The sequence below is a fragment of the Notothenia rossii genome (assembly GCF_949606895.1).
Source record: "Notothenia rossii genome assembly, chromosome: 12".
NCBI classification, from domain to species: domain Eukaryota; kingdom Metazoa; phylum Chordata; class Actinopteri; order Perciformes; family Nototheniidae; genus Notothenia; species Notothenia rossii.
The window spans coordinates 3,889,665-3,909,848 of record NC_136911.1 but is presented as its reverse complement, the minus strand read 5'-3'; the positions used below and the strand labels follow the sequence as shown (position 1 = coordinate 3,909,848).

The 20,184-nt window shown below is 41.6% G+C and overlaps 1 protein-coding gene across 1 annotated transcript in view; it reads left to right on the top strand.

Moving 5' to 3' along the window:
* The window catches only part of cntnap2a (contactin associated protein 2a), a 317,081-nt gene that overhangs the window by 110,121 nt on the left and 186,776 nt on the right, over window positions 1-20,184 (top strand). Inside the window, exon 2 of the mRNA XM_079661019.1 lies at window positions 12,911-13,021. Within this exon, the coding sequence (XP_079517145.1) occupies window positions 12,911-13,021 (111 nt within the window). The remainder of the gene's footprint in view (window positions 1-12,910; window positions 13,022-20,184) is intronic.

Genomic DNA, 20,184 nt, shown 5'->3' with positions numbered 1-20,184 from the left:
CCACAATGTTCTTTATTTTGGTAATTGTAAAATTGACCTTGGATTTTATTCCAAGTAGCAATAAAAAAGTATGTAATCTTACTTGCCTAAATCAGTTTTTTGTTTTTTTTAAGTTGCAGTACACTTGTGACGCATGGAATCAGGTGCTCATTCACATTAAATATCTAGAGAGTAAGAGCCTCCTATACAAATACATATTTATTTGTAGGTTTATACAGTACACACACACACTCTAATACAAACATATTTGTGTTATATTAAATTTAATCGAAGTAGTTCTTCTCTATTTATGATACTAGAAACAATTTCACACATGGGATCTCATGCTACAATTTCTCATTGCAGTGATATGGGGTGGAGAGAAAGTGTGTGTATGCGTTTGTAATTGTGTTTGCCTGCAAGTCAGCACCTCCACATGCAAGTGTGTGCAACTTGATATCTGAGCCTGGAAAACATTTCAATGTATGGATGGAGAAACAGGAAATACTTCAGTTATAATAACAAGTGTACCTGAAAACTCCAGCTAATTATTTTTGTCCTCTGGGGTGGAAATAAATGCATAGGAAGGTGCTATTTTTTAATTATAAAATGTAAAATAACATGCACTCACATTGATTATTAAAGGCAGTATTTACATCATATACATGTACCGTGTACACGCTTTAATCAAAGTGCACTTTTAGTAATTATAGGGCTTCTGAGGCCTTAACGAATTATAGCTTAAGACCGGCTGTTTATTGGAATCCACTAGTGTAATTGAGTGCATATGCAGACATAGATTACCTATCCATTTCAAGTTCTGGCCATGATGGACTCAGCTTATCAACGTAATTACAACTGGCACAGAGTGGCAGACAAATAACTCCTCAACCCTGCAGCTCTCCTGAATGAATACACACTGCAGCATGTTCATGTAGCAAACACTGAAGTATAAATACTGAAAACTGCATCATAGGCCTCCTATCTCCCAATAATCTGATTACTACACTGTGTGTTTCTCTTTTCTGTTACAGCCAGACATGCTTAAAACATATCTTTAATACTTGTATAATGTTGCTCCCAGGGTGAATTGATATACTGATACTATTGAATTAAATGTTGTTCAGTAGCTCACATCCCTTTGGTTTCGTCTTCAGGCCACGCTAGCTCACCATTACTGGCCTTTTTTAATGATTGCAGCGTTCTGAAAAACAGACTATCCGTGCATTGTGTTTCTGTTTAAGCTCCTTTGACAACAATATACTTGCTAACCAATAAGCCAAAGCCCCACATCTCACTATGGTCTGTGCGTGATGGTATTTTAATGGCCTCTGAAATGGAAGCCATTCCCACCTGAGGGACCATGGGAAAACATTAATAATCCTCTGTTGTAATGAGCGCTGCACAACAAGCGTGCTTTGCTGGACGAAAACACAATTGGCTAACATACTCTTCTTCCTGGTCTGCAGCATTAGCAGGAAATGCAATAATGATATACTTATATGTCTCAGTAGTGTCTGTTCCTTTTTGTGCATTTCAAGTTGTGCATGTGATGTTTAAACAGGTGTAGCAGTTCAAAAATGAACACTGTAAAGTACTGCAACAATAATGGGAGAGGACACCGGGCAATAAGCATTCTGCTGGATTAAGTATAGCCTTTCTGTAATATACTCTACATCACATGTGTCAAACTCAAGGCCCGGGGGCCAAATCAGGCCCGTGGTGGATTTCATTTCGGCCCGCAGGATCATTTTTAATTCCTATTAGATCTGGCCCGCCGGTATATTGCACGAACACCTTCACTCCATCCTGAGGGTTTCCTCAGCTCAGAGCCGGACCCCAAACATTGTTGACCTTGCACCCAAGATGAGATGCCAAGATAGAGTCGATAGAGCCATAAGAAATGAATGCAGCTGATTGTTTAATGTTGTTTTTATAGGCAATCATTTAAGCTTTGTTAGTTCCGGGTTTAATATGTGCAATAAGTTCATTTCAATAAGTTCTGCAATAAACATTGAGCCCTCGACTAGTACCCATTTCTTTATTTTGGCCCACTGTGTATTTCAGTTTGACACCCCTGCTCTACATGGTCATTTCCTTTATCTGGGAAACATAATAATAACAAAAGAAAGCACAGTAAATGATAAATGAATCCACTGAAATCATTTTCACACAAAAAGGAAGAACAGTAATGATTCAGAGCTCAATCATGTGTTGTCGTTTTTGCTCACTAAAGCTGAGCTGCTAATGCACTTTGGGGATTGCACTCCTTTTCTTCATAAGGCATTTATGGTCTGTATAACGATGCAGCTACCTTGGGATTCTTGTGAATTATTGGCCATATCTGCACTGCCTACGCTCCACCTGTTTAAATATGTGCTTTCGCTCAATCAGTTTCTCTGGGTCAGCCCGCTCTGCTGCGTTGCTCCTACTGGATCCTTCATGTTTTCTTTTTTATAAGATTCAAATATACCTTCATTCAGAGAGTGAATGTGTTCAATCAAGCTTTTCGATTAAAGAATGGCTACATCAGCATGTTTCTTCTGAACATTCTGATCGTTGAACTCGGCTTGGTTTAAAGGCTGGAAAGCTGTCTGAGCTGTTGATTGCATAATGAGCTGCTCTCTCAAAGACGTGGCGCAAAAGTGAAACTCCACTTTCATGTTGAGCCCTCACCACGCCCACATCATTTATTATAGGAGCCACTTGAGCACATTGTAGCTACAATATTGACAGTATACACATAGTATACAGACCAACACTCATACAAAAACACTTCCTTTGTTTACTCCCTGGTTATCATGCTTTCTGCCAATAGTGTTTGACACAAAGAGAGACAAAGACAGATTTGAAACACGTGTGTGTACAGCGATACACACACGTGAATGTGTTTAAAACCTGTCTTTGTCTCTCTTTCTGTCAAACACTATGGGATGTTAAGCTGCCTTTCCTTTGTGCTTACTCTCAAACACACACCTGAGCTCACATGTCCACACTGAGCGAGACAGAGGGCTACGCTTCATGCCGCTCTGAGCAGCTCAGTCCTGGTTGAGAGTCCAGCTGGTATAACTGATCTAACCTGGCACCGAGCGGACATCAAACAGAAGCACATGGCGACTGAGAGACACACATGCAGAGTGAGGAAGTGTGGAAGTAGTTTTGACACTCAGTTAAAACAGTTTAAACAATACAAACGTTAAAGGATGTTGTTATGGGAATCATGGACATCTAATATAGTTCTGTAAGTCATGCCATGCGTTAATGAAACAAAGTCTCCCCATGCAGTCTGTACTTTCTGCAATGTCATGTGTACCTGATCACACCATGTCAAAAGGTGCATTGCTGTGTTTACAAATGATTGTGTAATATCTAGTTCCAAGCATGTACCTTCTGTAGACATGTTTTCTGCAAGGTTAATCTGTGTCTTATACTGTTGGACAACATTATCAACTCCAACCACTTCTATGTCTGCGCTTCAATGTGTTTCCATTTCGTTATTTGCTTATGTTGTGAGAAGAAGACAATAATAAAAAAACTATTTAAAACAAGGATATCACAAATATTTCCTAACTCATTTTATTATTTTAGATAAAAGCATTGTCTCAAATGTTATATTACAAAGAAAAAAAGAATCAACCACCCATCTTTCCTCTAACATCGTAAATATGGGTCGTAATAAGCCGCTCGCACCGACACACTTTATGACTGTTTCTTCTCTGATAATGGCTTTGTTTTTATTCTATCATTGCGGCTCACCAATTTGACGACAATGTTGCAGAACCTGGTCACGCACTAGTCTGTTTATAAGTTGTCGGAAAAGTCATGTGGCTGGATTATAAGAAACCTTATAAGTGCTCTTGGTTACCCTCTTGTTGTGTCCCTCTGTACTGGTCAGGTTGTAAAAAGTCAGATTTGAGTTTTCCCACTTTTCTCCAGGATCCTATACGTACTTCCTGTTTCTGTTCTGCCCCCTCAACTTAAACTGCATGCACTCATCTGCCCTTTTGCCTTACGTCCCTTTCCAAAAGTGCATCAAAAACACCAGAGGAGTCCAATCGGAAGGGGGGGGGGGGGCATTCTGTCAACACAGACCTCCCATTAAGCAGCCAGAGGCTCCATGGATTACCAATGACACAGAGAATCAGTCATCCTGAGTAGCCCTTTAATTACTGAGATAAATAATAGATGAACGTATACAGCAGACCCACAAGGGTTTATCGAACTGAATGTTAGCCCAAAGAGGGTCCGTGGATACATTATTGGAACAACATAGAAGAAAAATTGGGCAATGTTCTATACAAAAAGACTGACTGCAAGAACTTGATAAGGGGACTGAGAAATGCTGCCAGATGATTTCCAAGACTTTTTGATTGAACACAGAGTTTAATTTTCACTCAAGTGTTTTATGTTAATTATGATATTTCAAACTGTCGAAAAGTGGCTTTTGACATTACAGCAAAACATCTCATAAGCAGCCGTTTGTGCATTTGGAAGCTGCCAAATGTGTTTCTTAGTTTGTCTTCAGACAATTGGAAATATGGGCAAACATTAGTTAAAATATCATTTATTCCAGCATTGATCGTTCCTTCCATTTTTCTGATTTCTGTTCTATCGAAACTACAGACTACATTTTGTGACTCAAAATCTTGTTGAGATTTTTGAATCATTTCAAAAGTTAGTTTAAATTTCACTTGGCAGATTTAATTGTAGAAGGAAACTGGAAGAAACGATATGTGTGTGTGTGTGTGTGTGTGTGTGTGTGTGTGTGTGTGTGTGTGTGTGTGTGTGTGTGTGTGTGTGTGTGTGTGTGTGTGTCTGTCTGTCTGTCTGTCTGTCTGTCTGTCTGTCTGTCTGTCTGTCTGTCTGTCTGTCTGAAAACTGTCTGTGTGTGTGTGTGTGTGTGTGTGTGTGTGTGTGTGTGTGTGTGTGTGTGTGTGTGTGTGGGTGTGTGGGTGTGTGTGTGTTTGTGTGTCTCTGTGTGTGTGTGTGTGTGTGTGTGTGTGTGTGTGTGTGTGTGTGTGTGTGTGTGTGTGTGTGTGTGTCTCTGTGTGTGTGTGTGTGTGTGTCTCTGTGTGTGTGTGTGTGTGTGTGTGTGTGTGTGTGTGTCTCTGTGTGTGTGTGTGTGTGTGTGTGTGTCTCTGTGTGTGTGTGTGTGTGTGTGTGTGTGTGTGTGTGTGTGTGTGTGTGTGTGTGTGTGTGTGTGTGTGTGTGTGTGTGTGTGTGTGTGTGTGTGTGTGTGTGTGTGTGTGTGTGTGTGTGTGTGTGTGTGTGTGTGTGTGTGTGTGGGTGTGTGTGTGTGTGTGGGTGTGTGTGCGTGGTGGGATTTATGTCTTTATGTGGGGTTTCTTCATCCAAAACATCTCATTATGCGCTTGGTCTGCGCACACATTGGCACGGGGCGGCAGATCTGTTGACAAAAATTGCTTTGGTGGTGGTTCCAAGACATGAAAAATGAATCCGGACCAAAAAATTTAGATTAACGGCTCAAGCTAAAAGCTGGCAAGCCCGGGGGGTGGGTAGTTGGTCGGGAAAACAGGGGCTGGGAGGGTTGAAAGAGAAATAAGAGTGTATAGAGTGAATAAGCAGCAATTTCTTCATATTAAAAATCTTCCAAGGAGAGAAGAAAATAAAAGCTAATTACATTTTAAAATGCACCCACTCACATATAAACTCACAGAACAGACAAGGGCCAACAAATGCATTGAAATATTAACATAAGAGTTAAAGAAATGTAAAAGAAAGGGACAATTCCAATTCATTATGTTAAGTGTGTCCGAGATTTCATTTAGAAAGTACTTGAAAAGTCATCATCTTGAATATTATAAACTCCTGATTGGATTTCTTTAAACTTATGATAACCTCTCCTTACCTCTCTCTTTACTTCAACAGAAAGAATCTCACATTTAGAAAAGTTAGCACCTGTCAGTGACTTAAATAGTGATTTGAATTCCCACTGGGTTGTTGTGTGAATTGAAATTGAATGGGCTCTCACCCTGGGCTCCAGATGATTGTTATTCCCTCCACTGACATCCGGCTGTGGAGCACTGTGCAGAAAGGTGCATAACGCAGCCAGTATTACAATTACAGTCATACAGGGTGTTTGACTTGATACACACTGGATGCATTTATATGTGAGATCTGGATTTTGAGAACAGAAATGGACCATCGCAGGGAAATTAGTTCTTTGGAGCGTCAGGATCTCTAGTGAGGACTAAGGCTACTATCAGTTCTACTTTGTCAAATTGTGTTTGTTTCATCCTTTATTCTTCTTTTATTCCCTTCATTGATCAGCGAGTTCGAGGCTGCTTTGTGACTGTGTCCCTGACGCTTGTTGGACTGTGATGTGTTCATAGGCTGTGGGAGCGTCCAAGTCTTGAAGGTCACCTGCTCAGCGGGGCCTTTTGAAAACAAGATGCGACCAAAATCACTTCATTCTTTTCATGCAATGCTATACTGTTTGGCTGCTGACATTCAAGGACAAGTTGCCCCGTGGAGCTTGCTTATACACAAACAAATGTGTTTACATTCAGCGTTATTCTCCAAGGTGCATTGTGTGCAACCTTCAGGTATAGAAAACATATTCAGTTCATTTCCTTCTCAGAAAACAAGTATATTAAACCCGGTTTTGTCTAATTCCAAGTTTCTAAGCTTGCGTTCTTCTTCTTCATCTTCCATTCATTTGCAGCCTATATCTTGTTGTTTTACAGGCACTTGTATTTCAGGGGAATGGTGAGAAACTATTTAGAGGACTGTTTGCTTGAGACAAATAGAAACTAGGACTCATAGAAAAAAAAAACCTCCACATACTTGTGATCCCAAACTCCATAAGGAAGCCCTTTAATGGTAATTTTATTTCAAAGGTACACGTGCTACATCCACCCCGCTGAGGAGCCCATGAATATCACATTTATAAAGATTCGTACTTGTGTTTACGTCAAATCTTCACCATGGAGTGAGGACACTGGCTAACGGTTGGACCAGCCATCTGTAATGCCAATTACTGAGGCCTTTTCTCTCCTGCAGAACATCTGTTAATCTGTGTACCATACCTCTTTGTGAAGCCCTCCAGGGAGCTGCTGTCGCGCTTATCCAGGTGTACATGACAACACGCGTCTGTAACGGATTGCTAATTAGCGAATGGCCATTTGACCGTTTTTTCAACTCTATCTCTGTGTGACCCCATGAAAAAGAACTTCAATCAGTTTATGAAAGCTATTTCAGAGTCACTTTCATTTCCCAGATTGGACAGCTAAATAGATTTTGATCTAGCTTTATTGATATGTCACAAAACAGCTGAACAAGACATGAACGGTCATTAAAAAACAGCAGGATGATTCATAGTGCCCTGCGTGGCAGTCAGTTTATTTTCTTTTTTGTCATGTAGTAATGGCTATAATAATGAATATTCCATCCGTCACATATATATCACGTTATATCTTGTTATTGTTAATTTGTAAATTCAACATTTATATTTTCTACTTTCTTGTTTATTTCTTGTCTTTTAATTTGTATTGTTTGCCACGTCTTTTATGCTGCTGCAACACAAACATTTCCCAAATTGGGATCTATAAAGTACTATCTTATCTTATCGTATCTTATGTATTTCTAATACAGTATTACACACTGAGTGAAAACTAACTACTGCCTTTTTCAAAAGACAGAACAAAAACAGCTTCCTGTACAACACTGATGGAGTGATGTAGACCAGAGGACATAAATACCAGAGGACTATATTGAGTTTCTAAACAGAAGAATCTAGGTCACTACAGACGGCTTCTATGGTAGCAAACACAATTTAGTTAAAGACCTCCATCAGCCTGCTCCAGATGGACTCTGTCTAACTAAAGCGTGAATGTGGGCGTTAATGTGCAACATGGAGCAGAGGCCCGCCTCGCCAGAGACCGAAGGCCTGCAGACGGAGACTCTCTCTCTCTCTCTCTTTCTTTCTCTCTGGCAGTTTGGAGTCAGACTGCATCTCCGTGCAGCTGTTGGCACTTTTGACAGCTTCCACTGTGTGCATGACTTGAGTCCAGAAAGAGCCCCCAGGTCCCCAAACTTCAGCTTTCAGTGTAAGTGAGAGGACATACTTGACAGCCCCATACCGAAACGCCACACAAACAATGTTTTGACAGTCATTAAATAAAGATAGCAGAGTTTGTTGTAGAGATTTTGCTCAGCAGTCTGACAAACACTGGATGCTCTTCGCCGGCTGACTAGTGCTTTGTTAAAGGATCTCAATTCAAAATTCATAGAAGATGGATTGCACAAACAATAGCTCACATGCACTTACACAGGCACAGAGAAACTGGAATAACAACACACATAAAACATTCACACAAAAGCTACAACTTCTTCTAGGAGTCCATCCAAATTATTTTATTTTACCTTGAGATGTTAAAAATACACATTTTGTTAGGAATTTGTACTTAGTACTTGTTAACTGTCTCTGCCAGGGCTATTTGCCCGGATGGCCAATGTGGCAGGTAATTTGAAAGTAGAAGGAGTTTTTGCCTGCCAGTTTTTCCTGGTTATTATGCCACTCCGGATGCCAACATGTAGCTTTCTGGCTGCGATTGTATGCCAACTGATCTTTAGGATGTCATGAATTCCACCTTAAATGTGTTATGCTGTATTCGTATCCAACTCCCTTTAGCCTGAGAGATGTGGCAGTGATGTAAAGCCCTTTGAACACGCTGGCCAAACCCTGTCTCTCCGTGGCTCTGCTCCCACATGGTGACAGCCGGCTGACACATCTCCTGGTTGCTATTTTTCCATTTCCTAGTTATTTACCTAGCTGGAAATGTCACTAAGGAGGATTTGGTAGGCAGCCATTTTCCTTTGCCTTCACCTCCTGTCTCTTTTTTTCCATCTCATCTCTCTCCTCGTCAATGCTCCTGTTTCTCCTCTCTTATCACACCGTCATGCTTAAAACTATCTGTCTCGTGCCCTCCGGGGAATAGCCTGACATTTGCACATGGATATTGTAGTCATTTGCTTGCCCTTAAGTACATGGACGTACGGATCAATTCTTTGCTCTTCAGACATGTGCAAATATCAGCAACTGTGTTCCCAGCATATCACCGTGCGCTCTGCATTCATTACTGTGTTCTTTCTTCCACATGTCTGGTGCTTGTAACATGGCATGAGGGCAAGTTTTCTCTATTTTAAGAGTGTCCCATATCTAACCACGTGCATTTGTGTAGGTGTGCAGTCGATTCTTTCTTCACGACTTAATGTATACTTTTGTGTCAGGATGAACGCATATATACTGTAGAGGTTCGTATTAACTCTCATCATCATGGATCTTAACTGTTTGAATTTCATTTGTTCTTGCTATCTTTAAATTGTGACCACAATGCATTGGATTCTGTATGCATAATATAATTACATTGTGGTACAGTACTAAAGCAGCAATTTGCAGAGATTCTAAAGCAATTTAGTTTAATTTTATGACAATTACTGAGATCCTGACCTCGTCTTTGTGTAATGTGAAAGTAGAATTTGAATTGGCTCTTGTACATCAAAGTAAATCAAAGAACATCAATTACAATCAAACTGTTGTATAACTGGATTTATCTACAAACTTAGTTCTGCAGTACTGATATAGAAAGCATTCATTTAATGTACTTTGCAATTGAATTGAGTCAAAACCAAATAAGAATTGCAATTTGTCCGCACACTAATCCAAGCAGCACATTGAGGACAGAACTGGAAGTCCAAATATATTGCTCTTGGGGTATATTGTGCGAAACAAAAGCCAGCAGATGTATAAATTAAATACTGAACATATACTGTGCAACGTTGTATATATTATTAGGAATCTAGAACAGGAGGAGACCAGTAGCAGCAGCATGTCGAAATAATAATAATGTGCACACAAAGAGGTGCATGGAGCTAAGCCTTATTAAACTGTCTTAACATGTCTAAATATGTCATTGTTTTGACTACTTAACGCACATGTGCAGTACTGTGGCAGTAAAATCAATTCAAGCTGCATGAGGGTAACAAATATTTATATCTAATCAGTCACTAGTGAACATGCTAACTGCCACAGGAGGGGTTTCCATTAACACAATTACCGATGAATGGGACTTCAGCTTCAAGAGGTGTTTCAAAACAATTTCACCTGAGCATGTTTTAACACATAATCCAGCCGTGATATGCTATTTCAACATCATTTGTACTTTAATCGTGCATTAGCCTGTTGATTACAGGTTTCATTGTTTGATCTTATCACTAAAATTCTTTAACGTAGTGATTTCCACACCATCAGAGAGTTAAGAGGGAAATAACTGCAAACTCTATATTTCTCTCCACACTTCAACACCTCCATTCCCTTTAAAATCCACTTTCTCCATACATCAACTTCACTCTCCAATGCCATTCATTTCTTTTCTCCCTGCACTTATATGCTATTCAATGTCTTTGCGTGACTGTGCATCTCCATGTGCAGCCGGAGGAAGTCATTGCTGAAAAACCTATATACTCTTGAGACAGAAACTGCAGGAAAGGCATTGTGTGTGTGCAAGTGTGAATGAATAAGAGGCACCCTGTATATAATTGCATCCATTTCAGAGTCTCTGTGGATCAGCGCAGGAAGGTTAGAGTCGACCCGTGAATGCACATGTGTGTGAGAGACCCCTAACGTGTGTCTAAGTGGGAGAAAGAGGGTTGTATCTCCGTGAATTTAAGGTGCAAAAGTAATTTTTGAAGAAGTTGAGCATGACCCAACCATTTCTCTCTATCTCATGACCAGATGCTGCTGCCTGACAACATGAGGTTCAAAAGGAGATTAGCCGGAACTCATCTCTAGGTGTGCCACCATGAGTCACATCCAATGATATCGGCACATTTAAGTCCTTTTAAAAGCTCTTCACCACCTTGCATTGGATTTATAATAGAGAAGAGAGCCAGGCTGCCGTATCCCTTAAAAAGCAGATGTCCCTGCCTGCAAGGAGCACTTGCAACGGTGTGAATATAACCCGGCATATTTCAGAAAATTCACAGCGCCACAGCCCAAGTGGATGCAATTCTACTTTTTAAAATAAATTGGCTTTGTCCAACCCTTTCTTTGGACTCTGTAGTGTACATCATATTTCTGTGGTGTTGAGTCACCTAATGCTTGTTAGTGGGCATCACTATACAAGTGCAAGGTCAACCTGCCAGATACCTCGTTATGTGTGTGTGTGTGTGTGTGTGTGTGTGTGTGTGTGTGTGTGTGTGTGTGTGTGTGTGTGTGTGTGTGTGTGTGTGTGTGTGTGTGTGTGTGTGTGTGTGTGTGTGTGTGTGTGTGTGTGTGTGTGTGTGTGTGTGTGTGTGTGTGTGTGTGTGTGTGTGTGTGTGTGTTTATTGAGGACAACCAGTGTGTCGGTGTGCGTATCATCCATAAAAAAGGGCAGCGATATAATATATGAACCTCTCTCAGGGAGGCTGCACAGAAACACACACTGTTACACACACATACATTATTGGGCTTTGATGGTGTTATATATATCTGTGAGTCTACAGTGTATCTTTGGCAGAAAGTAGAAGGCCTAACAAGCTTTGGTTTCACCCACAGTGTACTATCCACACTCATGCACATAAGCATATCTATGTTTCTCCTGAATCTAACACATTCACATTCACACACACACACACACACACACACACACACACACACACACACACACACACACACACACACACACACACACACACACACACACACACACGCACACACACACACACACACACACACACACACACACACACACACACACACACACACATACACACACACACACAGACACACACACACACACACACACACACACACACACACACACACACACACACACACACACACACACACTTGCACAGTGGGGCATGACAGAGAGCTATTGACTTCCCCCACCTGGCCAGACAGACCATTCACAATTTCTCTCTGTGTGAAACTATATGTCCCAGGAGAGTATGTTTGTGCGGATGAGTGAGGGGTGAATCGAAATGTTTGAAAAAAAATAACCTTATGACTCTGTTTGTGTATGTCAGGAATAACTAGTTGTTTTTTGGGTTGACATTGAGGTCAATGTGTACAATATCTGTGTTGTCCGTGGTTCAAAGAGGTGGGGATGGAAGTAGAGGTTATAGAAGTTGGCATGGAGCCATTCGCCCCCCCACCTCACGCCGCTGGCCCAATTTTGTGTCGCGGCAGGGGTTCTCTAATCACTATGGTCTCTAGTTTACCCGGTAAAATGTTGGCACATCCCTTCATGGATTCCTTTGATGCATTCACTCATTGTCTGAATGGGACCATAGTCAGCTGGTTGTATAAATCTGTGTCTTCTACATATGTATGGCTGCATAACTAAGACAGAATAGGAGAGATCAGAGCCTTGGTTGTTAAATCGGTGCAGAACCTGATCTCCAGGGACCGGGCTTCACTTATTTAACACCTCTGTTTCCTTTTTCTCTTTCTTTTTCTAAATCAATTATGCATCTGGTTACAAGACCAGATAGCTTGTTATGGATATGTTGCAGCACACTCTGGAGATAGCCGGTGAAGTCAACAGTGTTTCCAATGCCCCAGTGGTTCTCTCTCTGACCTGACTTAGTTCTTGATCCACACACATTTCCCTCAGCTTCCCATGTGGTTCTGCTCTCGTGAGCAGGTTCGACAATGCCCTTAGTGAAACCATGTGGAAAATAAAATACTTTTCTAGCTGAGAGTACTTCCATTGAGTTAAGGAGATCCTAGAAATCCTTTATTTAACATTCAATGAACAATGTTATGATTTAAAACTACTTCATCCACTTCATGGACTTATAAGTATCTGTTCAGCGTTGATGCATATTCTCTTAATATACTAATCTTCATTATTTTCTCTTTCCCTTCCCTCCTTCTTTATATTTCCCTCTCTCCTGCTTCTTACTATTCCTCTCTCCCCAGATAAGTGTGACGAGGCCCTCGCCTCCCCCCTGCCTCACACAGCCTTCACCAGCTCGTCTGTCTTCTCCAACGGATATGCCCCCGGATATGCCAAGCTCAACAGGAGAGGAGGTACACACACACACACACACACACACACACACACACACACATACACACACACACACACACACACACACACACACACACACACACACACACACACACACACACACACACATAAACAGAGAAAGATGTGCACACACACTTGATCATTATTGTTCGTAGAAGGGATGCATTTACTCACATACTGTGGACAGACGAAATGTCTAATTCAAGTACATGTACATGCATCCTTAAGAATGATTTTTTACAGATGACACACTGAGAGGTAAATGTCCGAGTCGTCTTAGCGACATGCTTCGTAGTGCTGCACAGCTGCTCTCCTCCTCCTCCTCCTCTCTTTTGCCACGCTCTCTATTTCCCTAAACTTCTCTTCATGCCTCCCTCCCTCTCTCAGCTCACGTCATTATCTCCGTGAGTCAGACTGGAGCTCATTTCCACATCAGAGAGAGATAGGACCACACAATTACATCCTTCTATGTTTATATAATTCATAACTCATACTTTCCCATCTAATATAGTCACACCACAGCTGAGGCCACAGCGCTCAGAGCTGGCAAATAAACGCAAAGTAATATGGTGTGTTTAATCAAACCAGTATAATTAATGCTGGGAGAGGACCGGACTGCTCCTCCTTTAATAATGACACCTACCATCAAGAAGAAAGTAGAGCAACTTGTCATTGAGCAGCAAATATACAGCTTGAGAATTATCTCCCCACTTGCTTTTGTATTTACTCTCCTCAATGAAGGAGGACCTGGGAAACATGCAATGTTGAATGATATTGAACAGAAGTGCTACAGTAACACATACATACAGTTGTCTAAGCACATACACAAGGTCTAACTGAGTCACTACTATAGCATCTTATTGACCTTTCTTATGAATAAATAAAACTGTTATAGGGGCACTGATTTTCCTTATATATGTTTGTGTGCATATAATTCTGCTAAGGCAAAACAATCCAAAAGTTCCCTCCTTTAACACCCACGCTTCAATTGGCTAGTGCTCAAACACATTGTAGGTGATAGGCTAGGGGGCGGGACATCTCTAAGCGGTTGACCAATCAAAACAGAGCAGGCCAGCTAACCAATCAGGCCAGAATGGGCTCTGGTTTCAGACAGAGGGTTAATCTAATATAACATATAAAATATCCATAAACATTTGACTGTTTCTCCAGTGAATAATCTTTCTGCCAAAAAAGGAAATCATCTCTCGCTCTCATTCTCTAACTGTCATTTTTTGGTCGTAATTAGGAGCCAAGCATGTCCTAGTGAGACCTATTTTTCTCCCCTTTCACATCTCCAAATTTCAGAGAGCCAAAGGCCATTACGTGACAGTCACGACTACCACTGTGATAAACTCTATCAGATGTTGACATTAGTGTACCAAAATGGATGCTGAGTCAAGTGTCAGAGCAGCAGGGGGAATGAGGGAAAAGGATAAAAAGTTTCATCCTCTCTGTCTCATTGTCCTCTGGAGAATGACACTGTGTTCGGATGATGAGGTCATCACCTCGTTAGCATACAGCATATGACAGGGGAGGAATATGAAATGAGAAAAGTTCTGCAGGAAGGCACAATGAGGTTACTTGCGGAGAGAAACTTCTCCACAAGGATTAGAAATGCGTCTTCAAATCACCTTCTCTTGTCTTAAATCTCATTATATCTGCTGGGAAGGAATACTCCGCTCAACATTTTAATCAGTGTTGTTATTTCTCATCAATACCAAAAAGGCATCTAAAGCCTCTTACACACCAAACTGACACCAAAGAACACCGTCGGGACGCGTGGCCTCACGTCTCCTGCGTTTTGGCCATGTGTCGCACTGGAACACACCGCAAAGACTTCAGCCGACGGCCGAGTAGCACGTACGAACTTCGCATGCGTGAGTGGCAATAACTCTCCTTACCAGCAGGCGGCGGTAGTGTGTATTCGTCAACAACCGACTGCATGATACACCGAGAGAAGAAGAACAGACTGCGTGATATAAACAAACAACAAATAGCATGTGCGTTCCATTTTCACTCTACAGCGAGAAGCTCGTGGGGCTTTCCCGAACCTGTGTCGAGAGCTGGAGTTAAATGAAATCTCAGCCTTCTTAATCGTTCGTTTGGGTCCCTCACTTCCGTTTCGCCTCTCATGCACTGATTCGCTAAGTTGAACAGCCAATCAGAGTGATTTATTTGGCGGTGTTGGCGCGGCCGAAAAGACACAACGCTCATCGGCGGCCCGACATCTGTCGACGTCGAAAATCGATTCGGTGTGTAAGGACTTCTAGATCACAAATTCCATCTTAATAAAACATATTGAGAATACATATCAGTAAAAGTGCATTTCAGTCCACTTGAGTTGATTTGTAGAAAATGCAGGAAAATGATGAATTATTGCATAAAAAAGTTGATGACAAATGCAAAGGTAACCAATAAATATGAGGCAAATGAATCATATACTGAAGTGTCTGCTCCATTAAAGAGACATTACAAGAAAGAAAGGAGAAAACTTGTCTTTGCCTTTCGAAAGTCTGATGCCACCTTCCTCACATTAATATATCAACGTAACAGAAATGTCTATTGAGTTTATAACTTTGTTTTCGGCCTCTTCTTAGAATGACTTTCCGACTGGAGAACTGCAGAATTGTTCCCCACGCTCGCACATGTATTAATACAAACAAGCATGCAGCAGCAGGGGTCTACTCCAATTCCCCGACTCACACACATTTTCACAAACTCATGCTCACACACTGGGTGTTTCTCAATGTCGAGGAAGGCTGCTCCAGAGCCACTATTTCAAGGATGCTACGTCATCGAGTCCCGCCGAAGGACTGTTCCAATGTCCAGGAAGCTTGGAATTCTACCGAGGCTGGCGTCCTTCGTTGCGGGGAATTTCGAGGCTGCACATGTGTATCCTCCGCGGTCTTAAAATCCCCACAATGCTTTGCGCACGGACCAATTTCCAAATCTTTTGCAGAAATCGTGCTCCATTTAAGGCGGGGCCTCGCATATGACGCACACCTGTTAGCCTGTTCCACCATTCATTTTTTTCCGAGGCTAGGAAGGATTCTTGCCTCGCTTCTGAAGGACCTGACTCGGAGGGACATGTCCTACCAAGGAAGCGTCCTCGACATTGAGAAACACCCACTCATACCCTAAGAAGGGGTCCTTCAGACAGCTGCATTAGGCAGCCAAATGTGCCTCAGCGGCAGGAGCGTGTGCTGATAAGCCAATCTGCTCCAATCTCCCATAGCTATCAAAGAGGGGACGCACATAATCAATGGGACATACCACTCATATTAAGCTTGTGTTGTGAATGTTGACAGCTATTAGGTTTTAGGCTTTAGGCGTGTGTGTGTCCGGTGTGTGCTTCTGTATGTTCATTTCATTTTTAGTGTATGTGCGTGTGCATGAAAGAGAGTGGGGTAAAACAATGCCATAACGATTTTCCTGCAGGCAGCTGTCTGCCAGCCTGTCATCGGGTCCTGCTGTCACACACACACACACACACACACACACACACACACACACACACACACACACACACACACACACACACACACACACACACACACACAATGTGTATGTGGGAGTGTTGATATTGGAAATTGTGTATGCTTTAAGAGTGTGCATTGTTGTGCATTTTTGTATAAATGCCTCACCGGGAATAAGCTTTGTTCATGTGTGTATTTGGATGAGGGTGCTCACTAAATGCTTTCCTGATATCCAAACACATTCTACTAACATACTCATTATCATATTCCTTGATGCTTTTTGTCATTGTTCGGGAATCACATCCACTCACAAGCTGTTATGTTGTGTGTAAGCTTACATTAGGTAGGGTGACCATATTTTGATTTCCAAAAAAGAGGACATGCTGCCCCCAGCCTTGAGATACTTAATGATACTCAACGTTTACTCAAAGATGCCTTATTGTTTTAAAGTATGCCTCCTCTGTAAGGATATACAATTATTATTTATATTATTTTACTGGATATAACACAATAATATCTCTCTATAACCAAAGACACACCAAACCAAGGTTACTCAACAATCAACATGCTTTATTATGCCTAGAATTATCTCTGACAAATCTCAAATGCACAAGAATAACTTAAACATCATCCTGTAACAAAATAATAGCTCTCTTTTCAAGTCTTACTAGACAAAAAATAAATAACAAAATATATGAAATAGTAGAAAATAGAAAATCCAGCTTTAACAAATAATCTCTTTGTATCTTGTCAATGTAAACAATAAAACAGTAACCTCACAAAGATACTAATCTAATTATTTTAAAAGTGCACTATGCAGTTTTGGATTTCACATTTGCATAATTGCCATTAGTGAACATAACATAACATTTGATTACCTAAATCAAACCAAACACATTTGGAGGCACCATGACCCAAATATAAGCCTACTTTAAATGTTTGTAAACACAATTCCAGGCCCTGTCATTGTAAACAACCACAGTGAAACGACAACTTTTCACATATTTCTAGCTTCAAACTGTTTTCTAGGGTCCCAATTTAAAATTAAAAGTTAAAAGTTTCTCTCCCACAGCTACATAGCTTTCTCTCTCTGCATAGCTGCATACTTCAATCTTCTTCATCCTGCTTTTCTTCTTCATCCTCCTTGTCTGCCCATCGATATTTTGCTGTGGAGCTGATCTTTCCAAGCAGTTTTCGGTTGCTCAACAAATAAGCATGAAAGTCTTTGCAAGACATGTCTTTCAAATTGTATTGCACAAATAGAATCCCCTTCAGTAACTCAACAGACAGCTGGTTCCTCTCCTTGGTCCACTGGCTCTGCATCAGTGAGAAAACCCTCTCAACATTTGCATTGTGAGAGGAAAGTGCAAAGACAAACTGTGCAATCTTCAGTAGTTCTGAGTAACATGCAATGCTTTTGGCCTTCTCAAAATATTTGGTCCACTTCTGGTGCACCTGCAGGCCACTGAACTCCTCATCACGGTTGCACCTTTCTGTGAATCTCTTCAGATTGGTGACCTGGTCAAAACACTTGACATCATCAATTACCACCCCCTTCTCTCCTAGGAACTTGATGCAGGCCTCCACATCATTCCACTCTGGTGGCTCACTCAGATCCATCCACGTGAATGTGGAGAACTCTTCCATGGGAGTCATCCACTTCTCCAGATACTCCAGACATGTACTGTACAGGCCTTGCACATCAGCACAGAACTGGTCATATTCCTTACCAAGTCCATCACTACGCTTTTGTGCCAGTAGTCCCTTAACTTTAAGGGACATGAAGTTGTTGCTCTTGCGTTCAAGAAGAATGGTGTGGATGCTGTTCATTATTTTCTTTACCTCCATAATGGAGTTCTTCTCCTTTTCCATGTCTTGAATGTGGGTGTGGAACGCAGACATGAGTGAGTGCATGTGCCAGAGGTAGATCTCACTGAATTCGTTTTCAAAAAACTTCTTGATCACTATGGGTGGTTTTTGCTGAGACAGAAAGAATGCCTTTAAGGCTGGAAACATCTGTATCATCCTCTCAATGCCTGGGAACAATGACAGCCACCTTGTCTTGCTGTGAGAAAGCATCCTTCTGTATTCAATGTCAACAAAATCACAGTACTCCTTCAGGCTCTCAGTGCACACAGTGTAAATGTGGAAGTACTGGTAGATTTTGAACATGATATTCTCAAGGTCAATATCTATTGTTTCTGCCCCATGATGAACACAATTATTCAATATGTGTGCTGGGCAACCCACACCGATCAGAGTGTTCTTCTGCAGCAACCTCTTCAAATTGGCAAATACATTCTTTCCCCCTTCATCACGTCGGATTCCTCCAAAGTTTGTGTTGCAATTGTCGCCAGTAAATGCAATGCATTTTTCAGACAAATTGTTTTTTGCCAATGTTTCAATGAGATATTGTGCAATGGTTTCTGCTGTCTCATTTGGTGTGTCTTTAACCTCGATTAATTTTGTTTGCATGCCACCCCTCTTCCAGTCAAAGTACTGGATTATGATTGGGAACATTTTCACTGCTCCGTGGTTACTCCCGTCTGTAGAAACACCACAGTACTGGATTTCTTTGAGTGCCTCATGTGCGACATCTATCGAGTGGGGCGCTATAACACCATTGACAATGGCTTCGGTTTTAGTGCGTGCACTACTGAATTTTTTGGCAGTGTCAGAGTCTGGAAATGCTTTTTTTAGCAAGGCACTTGTGCAATCCATAGATCTGTAGCTGTTGTGATGTTTCACAGTGTGAAATGCAAACGCACCCTCCGCTGCATTTACAGCATCCTCTGTTTTGCCTGGTCTAACAAAGAAGTCTGTCAACTTTGCCGACAAACTCTCACCTTGCACAGCTTTCCAATGTTTGTCTGTGTCCATGTGCGCTTTAAGATCGCATGCACCTTTATTGGACACACACACGTATGTGCAAGCTTTGCACACGGTGCACTCCGCCTCCCATTTGTTCCGACCGGGTCGGTACATTTGGAATTTCTTCTGCAATTCATCTGTAAAAGTACATTTGCGCTTTGGCATTGTGAATCTGAGCTGCGGTCCGCTCTGTCCCCTTCCTCTGTTTGTGTGTCAGCGTAGTTGTAGAGCCGCCCAAAAAGCTTCACACTCAGGGATTACGTCACACACCCAACAGAGTACTACCGTAGTATTCTGTGCAATGCGCCAGTCAATTTAAGTACATGCAAACGGTCCGCGAAACCCGGACATTTTCATGAATTTATAAACCCCCCCGGACGACCCGGACAGGGCGTGAAAAGAGGACATGTCCGGGCAAAAGAGGACGTTTGGTCACCCTACATTAGGGCATCTTATTTAAGATTGGCTCAGTTTTATTGTCAGTAGCTGTGATGTATTATTAAATTAGCTATATTATTATAACGCTAGGATAAATCAGGCAACTACTGCCTTTGGAGTTTGAAGACCCAAGAGATTGATAAAGCCTCTAAGCCTCCCTTTCTCCATCTGTTTTTACCTCATTCCTCCCCCCCCCCCCCCCCCCATCCACCTGAGACCTCTTTCCTCACCTTCTCTTCACTCGACTCCCATTAAATCAATCTTCCTGGACACCATGGCCCTCGCTTTTTCTCCCATGATTCTCTGACACAATCACCACTTTCATCTACTTCATGCTCCCACCTCTTCACTGTCTGTGCGGATAGTGCTGCTTCATG